At 42.1% G+C, this 16,204-nt stretch overlaps 1 protein-coding gene across 1 annotated transcript in view; it reads right to left on the bottom strand.

Moving 5' to 3' along the window:
- Nucleotides 1-16,204, bottom strand: part of DNER (delta/notch like EGF repeat containing) — a 298,589-nt gene that overhangs the window by 52,629 nt on the left and 229,756 nt on the right. The window contains exon 8 of the mRNA XM_081262396.1: nt 10,824-11,048. Coding sequence (XP_081118522.1) covers nt 10,824-11,048 — 225 coding nt within the window. The remainder of the gene's footprint in view (nt 1-10,823; nt 11,049-16,204) is intronic.

Consider the following 16,204-nt stretch of genomic DNA (forward strand, 5'->3'; position numbering starts at 1 on the left):
TTAAAAACATCAGGAGAGGAAGTTGAAACACAATCCTGGCAATCGTCATTATGTCATTAAGACATGTTGATGTCTTCAGTCCAAGTCGGGCATGGTGGCACATGCCTATAATCCCAGCAACTTGGAAGACCTGGGCAGGAGGATTACAAGTTCAAGGCCACCTTAGCAACTTAGTAAGACCTTTGGTAATCTAGGGAGACTCTGTCACAAAAAAATAAAATAAAGAAAAGACTGGGAATGTAGCTCAGTGGTAAAGCATCCCTGGGTTCAATCTCTAGTAACTAGTGCAACAAAAACAAACAAAAGAAAATAAAAGACTTCATTCCAACCAGCTAAGGATCTCTGTAGGCCACCCCTATGAAGCCAAATGGGGTTCTAAATAGAGAATCATGGCATTGTGTAAGGAAGCCCTTGAGTAAGATGAAGAGGACACACTGTTCAGGAAAATCAGTATCTGATCTGAGTTGACAAAAGCTAAGACTGACACAGAGAAGATCCTGTATCAGTCTGCTTCGGCAAACCTGAGAACTCTGGATCTTCATTAAAACTGAAGCAATCATATAAAAGCAGTGAATACAACGACTTTTTTAAAGTGTGCTCTCCAACTGCAAATTGATGGGCACGACCAATGAAAAAATTGTGAGGCACTGTCCCCAGGTTTTTATACAAATTCAAATCACTGAGGAATTTAAAAGCCTATTGAAGGCAAGAAGCCCAGAAAAAAAAATAGGTCTTGCAGCCAAAGATATCCTGGTTGTCTAATTGGAGTTAGGAGGCCGTCTTCCATCAGTCACAACGTATCTCAGACATCACCTATGAGGGAACGTGGTTACAGGTTTCCAATCCCCAAGTTCTGAGACCCAGTGGATACCTCATTCTTGTCACTGAGCCAGCCTCCTGGGAAGGTGTGCTACTGACAGTGCGTGACATCAGACTACCTCAAGGCAGAGAACTAAAAACACAAAAGTCAAAGAACATTTCAAACTATGATATTTCCAGAGCCAGGTGAAGAGAAACAAGAGCAAAGGAGTCCCTGGTATAAAGCAATCAGTGCAGGAGGCTTTTAGGAATTCTGGGGCAAGAAAAATTGCTAGTAGCCACTGGGGACCCCAGAAGTGAGAAGTGCCAATCAAGAGAGTTTACACAACCTGCAGAGCAGCTCATCTGTCAGGGCTATGACTGCCTTTCTCCTTTGAGTCACAGGAAGAGCCGTTTCTTTAATTAAGTGCATCCAGGTCAAGTGAGATCATTTGCAGGTAGCCCTCAGCAACAAGTTCCAAGTAGCAGATTGCTGGATCTTCAGGGTAAGGCAAAGGCAGAAGGGGTCTACCTGCTCTCAAGCCGTTCCACTCCCTCCGACATGAGTTGAACTCCTCTGTGCTGGGAACTGAGAAGCTTCTATTGGTGAAAAGTCATTCACCAAATGACAATCAAGACCACCTCTGCAACTGGCATCCCATGCTCAGGAGCACTACTGAGACAGGCGAGTCTGGAAGTTGTTCTCCTGATTGGTCCAACCACAAGCGAGAGGACAGGGTCACACCTGACATGGGAGGCCACAACTAGGCTTCCAAAAGTCCAGCCTATTGGTCAAGAGCAGGGGCTTGAATGTCAGGCAAATCTAGGTTAAAATTGGTCCTCCATCATCTCCACCTCCTGCTGTTTGAACTCTCAATGCTCCACTTTCCCTAACCTTAAGTGGGAGAATAGGAGTATTAAGAGTGGTTTTTGTTGCCTATATTGGGACAGATTGAACCCAGGTCCTCACACAGGGGAGGCAAGTGCTCTACCACTGAGCTATGCCTCAAGCCCTAAGGAACAAGTAAGAGAAAAGATGTTCAGCATTTGGCAGAGTCTAGATGTAGTAGGTTCTCAGGGATGGGAGCTACCAGAAGCAAAGCCGACTGGATCAGGTCACTCCCGGGGTCAACAGAGTGCAATCAGTGTGGGTGATGATCTCAACTTAATGTGTGAATTTGAGCTGGCTATTAAGACAACTAGCACTTAGTAAATGTGATTAGCATCTTCATCTTTCAGTCCCTTGGAGAGTGATGGTCACCGTTTGAACCCATTTCCTATCTGCTCAAAGGCAACAGAGGCTCTGGATCCTGACTGCCTGGGTGGGATCCAGGCTCCACCCTTAACCAGCTCCTTGTCATGGCAGAGAATGACGATGACCCTGGGTCCCACTTGGTGAGGACTCTGGTCACTCAGGAAACCAGTTGCCTCTCACCTGCCCCTTAATTATCTCTGACTAGAGTCACAAAGAGCTGTGATGGCAGCAAGCAACCTCCCCATCCCTTACAAAGCTACGTGTGCGCGGATCACTTAAGAATGCCCACGGTGGCCGTGAAACTTGATCCCACGGCTACCCCAGCGCTAACCTAGAACCTCCGAAGAAGATAATCAGAGCACAGATTTAATAATTTCCTCAATGGTCTTTCCCAGGAAAAGAAATGCCTGATATCTGCACTGCCCCGCCACCAGTTCATAGATTTCAAAGTCAATGACATCTGTGTCATCTGCTTGGATGTTTATGTTTATCCCCATTTTACAGAAGAGGAAAGTAGCCAACAGAGGCCGACTCACAGCTGCTTACAGGTACAGCTGGGGCTCTGAGGAGGCTCTTCTCACCTGAGAATCCAGGCCACGCCCATCACACCAGGGAGGAGGCAGAGCCTGCAGGGTTCTCAGACACTCTCCAGCAGTCAGAAAACAGTAGTGATTGCTTAATAATAACTTCCAACCACAAAGCAAGATAGGAGTTAATGGCTTAGTTACAAAACAGTTTAGACAAGTCTCCATCTGGCCTCCAGGGCCACAGGCTTGATGAGAATTTCCTGAAATCACATGTTGGCAGATAGAGCCGTCCTGACAAGCACTGGTCAGCAACATCACCTGTCACCAGCTGCCATTTCCCACTTCCATTCCAGGTGAGACGATGTGAGCTGACTTCTGCTGTCCTCCTATTTTTGGCAGGTAGATATCACGCCTTTTCAACATGAGTCCAGCCAAGAGTGAGTCGTGAATGATTTGAACTTTGAGGGGAAGCTGGGGAGCGAGCGGTGAGGGCAGAATCCCTCTTAAGTAAAGGCCAGTTCATTAACACTTTCATACATAGGGATCAGCCGTTCCCACGAGGTCGGAAAGCGGCCTTGGAGTAGATTGTTAACACAGGGAATCTCATAAAAATCCCATATGCTCCTCCAGGTGATCTCCCTTGACTGCTCACCAGTGTCCTTGGGTGAGTCCCTCAGGCTGTTAGACCACAAATACTAAGGACTGTGGTTTTGAAGCCCCCACAGGGCGAGCTGCTCACACAGGAGAAGTGCCTTCCCATCCTCCCCAGCACACACTGGTGCCCATGCCCTGCCCTCCCCCCTCTCCGTACCCTCCCACCCGCGTCTACAAGGGCTTCTCGACCACCTTCAGCTGCTGCTTCCACTGCAGAGCTCTCTAACGGTCTCCCCAATCCCCCCCTTTCTCTTATACACTCACCTTCAGCTATCTCTTTTCCCATATTTTTATTGGAGCATTACACTTACACATAACGGTGGGATTCTTTGTTACGTATTTGTACATGAACACATATGACAACGCAGCTCGGCCGATATCGTTCCCCAGTATTTTCCCATTTCCCTCCCCCTCATCCATTTTCTCTCTGCTTCTCCCTTTGATTGTCATGAGGTTTCCCCTACCCCCACCTTTCTTTTCCTTTTTCCTCTTTAGTTTCTACATATAAGAGAAAACATATTATCCTTGACTTTCCGAGTTTGGATTATTTCAATCAATATAATGTTCTCAAATTCCAACTATTTTTCTTTTGCAAATGACATAATTTAATTCTTCTTTGTGGCTGAATAAAACTCCATTATGTATATATACTACATTTTCTTTATTCATTTATCTATTGATAGGCACCTAGGCTGGTTCCATAGTTTGGCTATTGGGAATTGTGCTGCTATAAACATGATATAGCATACTATATCACTATAGTATGCCAATTTTAATTCTTTAGGACAAATACTGAGGAGTGGTATAGCTGGGTCATATGGTGGTTCCATTCCTAGACTTTTGAGGAAAACCTCCATATTGATTTCTAGAGGTGATTGTACTAATTTATAGTTCCACCAACAATGTAAAAGTGTTCCTTTTTCTTTGCATCCTCTTCAGTACTTATTCTTGTGGATATTCTTGATGGCTGCCATCCTGACTAGAGTGAAATGAAATCTTAGTGCAGTTTGATTTGTATTTCCCAAATTGCTAACGATATTGACCATTTTTTTGTATATTTATTGGCCATTTGTATTTCTTCTTTTGAGAAGTGTCTATTTAGTTCATTTACCCATTTATTACTTTGGGGATTTTTTGACGTTAAGTTTTTTGAGTTCTTTATATATTCTGGATATTAATACTCTGCTAAAAGAGTAGCTAGAAAAAAAAAGTCTCCCATTCTGTAGGTTCTCTCTTCACAGTCTTGTTTCTTTGTCTGTGCAGAAGCTTTTCAATTTGATACAATCCCATTTATTAATTTCTGTCATTACTCTCTGAGTTTTAGGGGTCTTATTGAGAAAGTCATTACCTGGGCCTATAAGCTGAGTGTGGACCCTACATTTTCTTCTAGAAGTAGCATAGATCCTGGTCTAATCAGGAGGTCTTTGATCCGTTTTGAGCTGATCTCTGTCCAGGGTGAAACATAGTGACCTATTTTCATTTTTTCTGCATATGAATATCCAGTTTTCCCAGCACCACTTGTTAGAAAGGTTGTCCTTTCTCGGGTGTACGTTCTCAGCTACTTTGCCAAGGATCAGATGACTGTGTCTGAGTGGGTTCTCTCACCTTCTTCTCTCTTAACAGCTGCCAGGACTTTCTGTAGCACCCAGTCCACAGGAAGTCCATTCTTATTTCCCTGGTTTCACCTCATCCCCAAGTCCTAGCCCAACTATGTGATGCAGCATCGGCCTCACTTGGCCTGCTGTACCCAAGAGAATAGAGTCTTTTTTATTATTATAAAAAGGATCCTTTTGCATATTTTCCGAGTTACCCAAGAAAAAGCTTTAGGGACCCACTGATTCCATTCGCACCTTTGTTTCCTTCTCACAACAAAACTCTTATAATCGCTTCCTCACATTAGTGTCTGAACCATCCTTTCAAACCCCACTGCACAAGTGCAAGTCTTTACCTCCATTTGCCAAAAGTTCCTGTCTTCTAGACTCTTCTTGACTGTGCTATATACCAAAAACCACGAGAATGATCTAAAACACATATCTCTTCACACATACCCTCTAAAAAAAATTCTCCAAGTGTTCACTGTCCAAACTCCTTAGCATCTACATTGCTCCTCAATCTGCCCTAACGAGCATTTCAGACTTACTACTCATTACAGCATCTAAAGCATCTTGTCCTGCAGCCAACTGGATCTCAATGTCTAATTTATTAGAAACTATATGGAAATTCAATCAATTGCCTACCTCAGTAATTAGAGCATTGTAATCAATTAAGTTTTGTCCATGCCCTTCAACAAAATGCTACCATAGACACACTTGGAGTTGATCAAGTTGAATGACACAATGAGGAACCATGGAATAGCTCAGCAAGAAAATGTTAGATAGGATTTTTTATAGAATTTGAACTCCATCTGGGCGATTTAGGGAGGATTCATGCCAAAGTGGATGCTGTCCGAATGCAGGAGCAATTCTATGTTTGGGGGTATCTGGCCAGACAAGGCTGGTGCCATAGTTGGTAATGAAACAGCGACCAATTCACTGGATACAAAAAAAAGAAAAGGAGAAATGTTTAGAGTTTATGGGTTACATGGTGATCTTTGTCTTAGACAAAATTATGAAGTGGTCTTGTTTTGTCTCACTTTGTCAGAGCCTCTGAGTGATCCTGTCCAATATTGGTGATCTAGGAGGTTGTCTATGTCCTTAAGTTCCACAGGGGATACTCTGAACCAGCTGTGAGCATCAGGCCAGCCCCTAACAACTTCAGGCCTGTAAGTGTCAAACAAGCTCCCAATGTTAGTGGCTGCTCTTCTCTTTCTCAGTTCTTTCAGTCATCATGATATCCACATAGAGATAGAATACAGATTATAAAAACTAAAGCAAACCTCCCTGGAAATTGATATATCTAGCTGAACAGGATTTCCTGGGGGGATCCAGATGGTGAAGGTAGGCATCATATTTTGGAGGATAAAACAAGGAAGGGTATGAAGCAGGATTAGGATCTGAGGGAAAGAGATGGTATGTTCTCTACAATCCACTCTCAAGGTGATATGCAGATCAGGAGGCCGTATTTGTCTTCATCTTGGTGAGCCAGATCAATTTCCCTGGGAGTAACAGATGAAGTTGTCCGCTATACTTACCAAAGAATCTAAGTACATCTAGGCACTCATCAGAGAGCTGTGTCTTCAGAGCTCTGTGGGTATGCTAGTTTCTTTATTGTTACTCAATTGCTACTAAAATCCTGATCACTGAGTCTTTAATTCTGTTTCCAGAAAATACTATCAGAGTGTTAATATTTCTAAGTCTGCACATAAGAGGAGGAAGCAACACCAGCTGTGTCCTAGGGGCCACACAGACCAGAAGCACTGCCCACGGGTAAGGCAAATCTCACAAACAGAAAGAAATAGCATCTGAAATTCCCGTACCATCCTTTAGAAAAGAAACCACTTCATTTGGAAGAAACCTAAACATCCTTTGTTTTACAGTATATTTTGTATCTGGACAATATAATTTAATATCAACCCCTTGGTCAAGAAGAATTGGCAAGGATGGTGATCAGCAACTGCCCTAGGTCTAGTCCAGGAATCCAGCTGCGGTTGAATTGACGGGCATCAAAGACATTATTCACGAAAATAAAAGTTGATATATTCTTATGCTTTGTACCTTAATACCTTAAATTCTTAAGTATCCTAAACACTTTATATAGTGTGGTTAAGCCACAACCTGTAAAGCTCAGGTGGATTAGTCAGGGGCCAGGTCCAGTGAGCTCAGGCAAACCATGTCCCTTCCTACAAAGTCTGCTTCCTGCAATGGTCATCTATAGTGCTTATCCTCCAAATGGTCATCTTCAGATGCTATGGAGGACACATGAAACTCCATGGTGCCCATGCGCAGGGACAATGGCCTGCCCCTGCAAACACCTAATGTTTGCAGCAGCTCTAGGTCTCATTTTCTCCAGTCTTCAGATTTCAATTTGCATTTTTTTTAAGAGAATGGCCTATCACTTAACACTGTCACTGGAAGATAACATTTCAGTGATTTCTCAGTGCTGACATTTTATTATTTAATATTAAACCCCATCAGAAATGCCTGGTCTGATAAGCTAAAAATGAGGCTTGAAAATAAAGTACCTGACGAATTTGATTTGCAATCATCAAAATGGTATTTTTTTTTTCAGATGGGAACTAATTATCAACATGACATGATTTCAATCTGCTGCCATTTATGAAATGGGATCCGTTTGCTCTCGATTAAGATGATCAGGCTCCTGCTCTGCAGCTCGATGCCCAATTTCACCCATTCTCATGAAATTCTTCTATTATGCAAACTAGTAGTAAAGCAATTACATGCTCCAAAAGATTAAGACGAGAAATTTCACATTCACAGACTTGTCATGTTCACCTCTTAAAATGTAAATTCTTGCCAGATGCTAAAATGCCTTTTTTTATTTCATACAAAGTCACCTAACAATCTGAGGAAGCATCCTCTCTGAAAGCAATTCTGTCTCCCAAGGCTGCCTGACACATGAGAATCTCGGGGAATGGATACCTGTCTCTCCAGGCTTTTCAGGGCTGCTTAGGGATATGGCTGGGCCACGGGCAATTTCCAAGTTAAATGCTCCAAATGGACAGGGATGACGTTTTAGCAGAGAACAGAGGGAGGGGAAAGTGGAACTTAAATAGGAGCTCTTTTGCCATTCTGGCTTGAAGAACGCTGCTGGAATCTCGATGCATGGAAAGAAAGGAGAATGAAGAGCTTTTTCTACTGCGTGCCAGGGAAGGGGCTACGTGACTCTCATTTAATACTCTCAAACACAGCCCTTCTCTTCTTTCCAACTGAGGAGGAAGCTGAGGTCCAGAGATGCCCTGCAAATTTTCTATGGTCATAGTTAGTAAGTGGGGAACCCACAGGCAGGATCTCTTCCATTCTCAGGTACCTCTCCCAGGTGCAAAGAGGAACACTCAGCAATGTTGTGTTTGTTTTTTCATTTAGGGCCAGGGACACCCCTCACAGACACCCCTCTACTTGGTATTATTAAGGAGCACCATTTATCTTAACCACACTCAATTTAAGGTTTTAAAGATAAAGCAACTAGACATATAGACTTTGGCTAAGGAAGGACGTCAGAGGAGAAGAGGAGGAGAAACTGAAGTTGTTTCTCAGCCTTATCATATTTGGTTCTTCTTTGTGGGACGTCATGGGGGGAGTCAGAACTTTCAGGGGACAGGTCATGAAGTACAGAGGAAGTTCCTGACAGGAGGATTTCACCTCCGATTGCTGCTGAGGGGATTCACCCTAGATGTTATGACAACTCGAGTGCCGTGCAGGAGCAGCGACCCGTGAGTCACGCCGTGACGAGGCGCCCTTCTCCCCAGCACAACTGCAGCTTGTTTAGTTAGCAACCACAGAACTGTCCCAGTGCTCTGCCTTCCTGTGGGGAAGGGCACAGGCGGACACTATCCCTGCCCTCAGCATCAGCCCCACTGCACATGCCCTGATCCACATGGATGAACACTGGGCCCTCAGGAGACGGGTTCCCCTCTCCACCAACTCAGACAGGAGAAGATGGTGTGAATCTGGAAAAATACCCTTGTGTCATAAGTAGAACGGAAGAAACTTCTTTCCTCTGAGGTTTAGGAGAAACCCAAAAGGTATTGGATAGTGAACTTCCTGTGTCAACTTGGCAGACGGTGGTACCCAGGTATCTGCTCTCATGCAAATCTAGATGTTGCTATGAAGGCTTTCAAAGGTAACCTTAACATTTAAATTGGTAGACTTTGGGTAGAGCGACTGACCCTCCACATGCAGGTGGGCCCCATCCAAACGCTGGAAGGCCTTAGGAGCAAAGACAGGTTTCTCAAAGAGGAAGGAATTCAGCCCCAACACACAACGCAGAAAGCCTCCTGGTTTCCAGCCTGCCAGCTTCCCCTACGGATGCTGGACTTGCCAGTCCCCACAATTGCATGAGCCAGTTACTTAAAATAAATCTCTCTCTCTCTCCCTTCTGTTTCTCTGGAGAATCCTAACACTGTTACCAAGCCGATTAAACAGCCCCTCCTCTGTAATTCAGACCAGAGTGGAAAGAGGAACTTGGCAAAATGTCAATTGCTTAGCAAATCAGAGAATTAGGAATCTATGGGGGGGGGGGGGTGGGAAAGCTTTTCAAAACCCTTCAAATGCTCAGCTGCATTTCCAACTACCTCCTTTAATTGACTCATGAGTGTGTGTGCCCTTTGGAGGTGCTGGGCCAGGCACTGGGGCCATACAATGAGGAGCCCCTGGGTTGGAATCTGGGCTCAGCTCTCCACTGGGTGTGTGACCACAGGTGCATGACTGGACCTCCAAAACTCCGTGAAAATGTGACCCTGAAAGGACCAAAGATGTGACTCACCTAGCTCAGAATACAAAAAGATTATCACTCGGGGGTGGTTTGGGACCATTTTTGTTGAACCAAAAGCTGTTAAAAGAAAGCACACTTCCTCCACCCCTGAAGGAAGAGAGACACATGCAAGGATAATTAATACAGTAATGTGTCACTTAAGGATGGGATACATGCTGAGGAGTGGCGAGTCTGTCACTGTCTGGACATCAGAGTAGTTCCTTGCACAAGCTAAAACAGCTAGGATCCAGGAGGCTACATAATCTGACAGGATGCCATTGCATGTGCCCTATGTTTACTGAAAGGTCATTTTCAGTGCAGGACTGTCTCATGGTGTAGAACTACAAAAGTAATATCCTGGGGGATGGTTGGAACCCGGAAGAAGAAATCTCAGCCCCAGAGGTTTCCCAGGTGAGGCATCCCAGGCACATGGCAGAGCTCAAATCAAACAAAACCAGCCATGCTGCCTGGTCAGGGGTGTGTGTGTGAAGCCTTTTTGTCCAAGGAAGCATTCTAAAAAGCTAGCTCATACAAGGATGGAGACGTGGGCGGAATGGAAATGAGAAAGAAGAAAGAGCAATCCAAGAATTCTTTTCAGACCACACCAGAAGGTTGGGAAGACACAAACTGCAACTAGTAATCACTCTGACTTCTGAGTATCAAAACTTCCATGATTAAAAAATGGTATTATAAATGAAAAAGATATTCCTAAAATAAAAGGTGAGCTTCTGAATGTTTATACAGGAAGTCAGAGGGTAGCAGACTATGCACAGAGTAAGAATTTTAATAGATGGCACATTTCTGAAAGGATCACATTGCACTTTTCATGCACACACTAAAATAGGAAAGCCTATTCTGTCCATTTAAGCACACAACAGTAAAAGGTAAACCATACACTAAAAGCTCTGGAATGGCCTATAGGCAATTGTTAAAAATAATTGCCCTGTTATAAGATGAAGCCTTTCAATTTTCTCCATTGGTGCTTTCATGAATATTCTAAGTTTTCTGAAATGAATGTGAATTGGTCTTGCAACAGTCATGAAAAAGGGAAAAGATATTTTTAAAGCCCTGCCTAATGCAGTCTACAGTGTGCCATAACTGAATAGAATTCACTTCTATTTACATCCCAGGGGACAACATTTACTCAGATGCAAAAGAAAAACGAACAGTCTTTTGAGATTGAGGAAAGAAGAGGTGGGTGGTCTATGGGCAGCACCAACCTGGGTCACAGAGACATTTGTAGCTGGTGCCCACACTGCGGCACGTGCCGTGGGCACACGGGCTGAGGGCACAGAAGTCAACGAGCTGAGCACAGGTGGACCCCGTGAAGCCTGGGCTGCAGCTGCAGGTGAAGTGCACCCCGTCTGCGTAGCAGGTGCCATTGTTCTGGCACGGTGACGAGGCACAAGGGTCCACCTTTTCTTCACAAGCAGATCCGAAGTATCCTGCAAGACAACGCAGAGGGACCTTTAAGAAATGAAAACAAGTTTGCACATAACAACCAACAAATGGAGTCCACAGATTTTCCCTTTTCTTCATTGTGAGTGGATTAGTTCATTAATCCCTTCGCTTTTCTTAGCTTTGCTTTCTGTGTTAAAATACTAAGCTCCACAATTCTCTTTTTGTTGTAATATAAAACATATGTCTGCTTTGATGCCCACATGTATGTGTGCATGTGTATATTTACATGCATGTGTGTATGTGTGCATGTATATTTTTGAATAATGCTTAAAATAAATTGATGGTGATTCTCTAAAGGAAGGCAGGATTCGGATCAGTGTAAGGCTTTACTGTCTTGTTTATACACATTCTTCACTTTGCTTTAACAGATAAGACACGATCCTGAATTTCAAAAATTAAAACCATATAAAATAACAAGCACTAAAAAAAATCTCCTATTCCTATCCCTTTGACCTTGATTTGGTTTATTCAATACATACTTTTTTTTTTTTACAAGTTGGCTATTGAAACCCACAAAAATGGTACTGCATGTCCGTACAACGCAGAGCAATTCAGGGAATAAAAAGTAACCAGCACCCACAGGTGCTGTGACATCCAGGAACCTCAATAGCACAGAGCCAGGGGAAGGAGCCAGGCACGAAAGGTGACAAAGTATATTCCCTTTACACAGCATGTCCAGAAGAAGGACCCTTAAACACAGAAAGCAGATGGACAAATGCTGTGGCTGATGTGGGACCAACGGCAATGGGCAGGGGTGATCTATTGGGACAGAAGGAGACATTGTAAACTGAAGGGTGGAGATGACTGCCCAACACTGAATTATATGCCTTGAGAGGATGAGTTTATGGTATGGAATTTACACACTTAACATGAATGTAGTTTACAGTGTGTAAAAATTATGGAAAGCTGTTACATTTTAAAATTTGGTAATTGTGTAGGGAATTTTTATTTTGTTTTCTCTGGGTATTTGTCTCATTAAACATGATGTATACATACATATAAGCATCTGTATTTCTATGGGCAATGAACAATGCTTTGGATAAAACCTATACTACTTCTAATACTTTAAGAGTAATCTGAAAATGAAGTGAAGGTAATTTAAATCATAGAAAGAAGAGTTAAATAAACTTGCTCACATATACTTGTATTAAGTTTATACTGATGCATCTTGCTCCCATCTCCTGAGAAAAATTGACCATTTTTATAGTTATTGTTAAGGACATAGCAAATATGTAAAACACAAAAATAGCTTCCAGATTTAATTATCTGAAGCACTATTCATATTTGGCATATTCAACTTCATAGTACTCTACATAGAAATAGAAAAAAATTTCAAATACAATGCTATTCAACATTGGGTAGAGTTCATGACAGCCTTTAAATTTTAGAAATAATACTTAAAATGTGCCATACAATTGGTTTTAAAAATACTTGAATTCTCCACAGTGAGAATGAACAAGGAGTGAAATATAATTCTCTCCTTCCTGAGATGTATTCCATTTTATTCTCATTGAAAAGAAGACATCTGAATGCTTATCAATAAACAACAGCACTATATGTTATCGTCACTGTGTGACATGCTATTTTCAAATCAGGACAATATCTCAAATCTCTTCATCTTAGAACAAAATAAAATTAGCTATTCTTATCTGTGTCTAGAAAATATATCAGAGTCATGTTTCCATTTTCTAATTGTGTACAACACTGAAGGTAATTAAGCCTGTTTTTTTCCCCTTAATATGAAGAAATAAGTTTTGGGGGAAAAATGACCAAGTTAACACAAAATTTATGTTCAGTTGGATAGGAACTTAACTTTTTATCTTATTATCTAAGAAAAAGTAAAGGGGGGAATTTCCACTTAAAGGCTATGAGAACTGACAAAACAACTCCAGGTTGCAGCAAGCAAAATCAACATGTGAAAGTCAATAGCATTTTTATATATCAATAACAAACTTGTTGAACATGGCGGCAGATGCAGAGAGATCAAGTCTCTGACCTCTTCAGCTGTGCGGGCATAGGGAGTCGTAAATAACCTAAATCTGTTTGCTCAGGATCACTAGGCAATGCTGAGCTGACGTGGATCTGGGGCGAACAGTTTGGGCCTCTAAGAATACACACCGAGCCAGGATCGGCTGAATTCAAGCTCCCGTTCGCCTGCTTCCCACAGACAAACAGCTGTGACTCAGCACTAAACAATCCCGCTGAAACAACTGGTAGGCCCTTCTGAACCTACGGAGGTTAATGCCAACCGAGCCTTCATAGGTAGTGGCCACAGGGTTGAAACGGGGCTTGGGAGAGACAGTAAGGACCCACCCGTTGCATTGGTCACCCGGCAAAGGGAAACGAACTGTCGCCATTTGCATGGGATACCACCATGGCAGAGAACTGACGTCACCAGAATGCGGCGGAGGAGATAACTTCATTGAAACCAGCGGCTACAGGTGTGTAATCCCCTAGCCTTCCCTCTCCACACATAGGGGAAACCTTAAGGGCCCCTCCCAGCTCTCCCGTGAGCGCGATAGCCAGACCGAGGGAATCAGGAGTGGCGCGGGACCACGGCGCGGAACTCCCGGCTACCGCTCCCACCAGTGCTGACAACTGAGGTCTCTTGCACCAGCTACCGGGGGCGTGGCTACCGGAGGGCAAGAAAAATTCGCTGAGGGTTCTCATCCCCAAGCTCCACAAACTTAGGGTCTGAGGGAGGCAAACATGGAGAGTGTGCCCAGTCGTTCATGAAAACAGGGCTCCCGGGAGCAGCAGACCTGGCATGTAGCCAGTATTGTGGTGAGCGTCACCGGTGAGCGGGGCCTGGCTTGAGGAAAAGTGGGAAGTGACTAGACACAAGAGAAGGCCCTAGGCACTCAGGATTGGAAACCCGCCCAGTCTGGGAGGAAGAGCTGCTGCACAGTGATTGGGTCCCGCGTATTGAGAGGAAGAGCTTGGCCCAGTGGGCACAGCTCCACCTACTGGAAGAGAAGTTAATCAAACTCTAAGACTGCATTTATTCATTTTTTTTTAATTTGGTTTTTTTTTTCATTTTCATTTTTTTGGTGTTTTTTAAATTTTTTAAAAAATTTTTTTATTATTTTTTTTAATTTTAATTTTAATTTTTTTATTATTTTTTAAAATTTTTTTCTTTTTTTCTTTTCTATTTTTTCTTTTGTCTTTTCATTTCTTTTCAATTTCCTTATTCCCCCTTCCTTGAATTCTACCTGCTTACTCTCATTCTCTTTAGTGACTTCTTCCCTTCCCTTCTAATACCTTTCCTCCCAAGCATCAAATAAATTTATAGGAGTAAACAGTAACTCAGCAGTCAAACAGAACAAGAAGTAACATGAGCACCATGAAAAAGCAAGGAAGAAAAGGAGTACAAACAATGCAGGACAGCCTAAATATTCATGAGGACCTAGAGTCATCAGAAAAATGGTCATATAAAGACCTCAAGGAACACCTTAGACAGATGGAATGGAACCTTAAAGAGGATACGAGACAGCAAATTCAAGCAGCGAAAGAACACATTGAGAATGAATTACATAAACAGGTAAAAGAAGAAGTTAAGCATCTTTATCAGGAGATAGAGATTATAAAAAAAAAACAATAATTCTAGAAATGAAGGAAACTATAAACCAAATTAAAACCTCAAATGAGAGTATCACTAACAGAGTGGAGCAAGGAGAAACCAGAATGTCACATAATGAAGACAAAATATATCATCTTGAAAAGAGTCTAGCCAACTCAGAAAGGCTGGTAAAAAATCACGAGTAAAACATCCAGGATATATGGGATAACATAAAAAAACCAAACTTAACACTCATCGGGATAGAGGAAGGTATAGAGGTTCAAACCTAGGCAATGAGCAACCTGCTGAATGAAATAATTATAGAAAACTTTCCAGAAATAAAAAAGGAAACGGATTTACAAATTGTAGATGCATACAGGACACCGAGCACACAAAATCACAGTAGACCAACGCCAAGACACAATTTATGAAGATATCCAATATACAGAACAAAGAGAAAATATTAAAAGCTACAAGAGAAAGGAGGCAGATTACATTCAGGGGTAAACCAATAAGATTAACAAAGGATTTTTCATCACAGACGCTGAAAGCGAGAAGATCCTGGAACAATGTATTTCAAACACTGAAAGACAATGGATGCCAACCAAGAATCCTGTATCTAGCAAAATTAAGCTTCAGGTACGACAACGAAATAAAAATCTTTCATGATAAACAAAAGTTAAAAGAATTTGCAGCCAGAAAACCGGCATTGCAAAGCATCTTGAGCAAAACACTACACGAGGAAGAAATGAAAAACAATAACCAAAACCATCAGTGGGAAGTGCCTCGGTAAAGACAGAGGGCAGGGCGAAAGCTAATCCTGGAGAAACAAACTAAATTTAAAAAAAAAGATAAATAATCAAACATGGATGGAAGAACATACCATATATCAATAGTAACTCTGAATGTTAATGGCTTAAACTCTCCAATAAAGCGACATAGGCTGGTAACATGGATTAAAAAAACAAATCCAACAATATGCTGCCTCCAGGAGACACATCTGATTGGAAAAGACATACACAGGCTGAAGGAAAAATCCTTCATCACATGGAAAATGAACAATATGTTACTGAATGATCAATGGGTTACAGAAGACATAAAGGAGGTAATCAAGAAATTCTTAGAGATAAATGAAAATACAGACACAACATATCGGAATCTATGGGACACAATGAAAGCAGTTTTAAGAGGGAAATTCATCGCCTGGAGGTCATTCCTCAAAAAAAGAAAAAAACAACAAATAAATGAGCTCACACTTCATCTCAAAGCCCTAGAAAAGGAAGAGCAAAACAACAGCAAATGTAGCAGAAGGCAAGAAATAACTAAAATCAGAGTGGAAATCAATGAAATGGAAACAAAAGAAACTATTGAAAAAATTGACAAAACTAAAAGTTGGTTCTTCGAAAAAATAAATAAGATCGACAGACCCTTAGCCATGCTAACGAAGAGAAGAAGAGAGAGAACTCAAATTACTAACATACTGGATGAAAAAGGCAACATCACAACAGATACTACAGAAATACAGAAGATAATTAGGAATTATTTTGAAAACCTATATTCCAATAAAATAGAAGATAGTGA

The sequence above is a fragment of the Spermophilus citellus genome (assembly GCF_964194105.1).
Source record: "Spermophilus citellus genome assembly, chromosome: 11".
Classification (NCBI taxonomy): domain Eukaryota; kingdom Metazoa; phylum Chordata; class Mammalia; order Rodentia; family Sciuridae; genus Spermophilus; species Spermophilus citellus.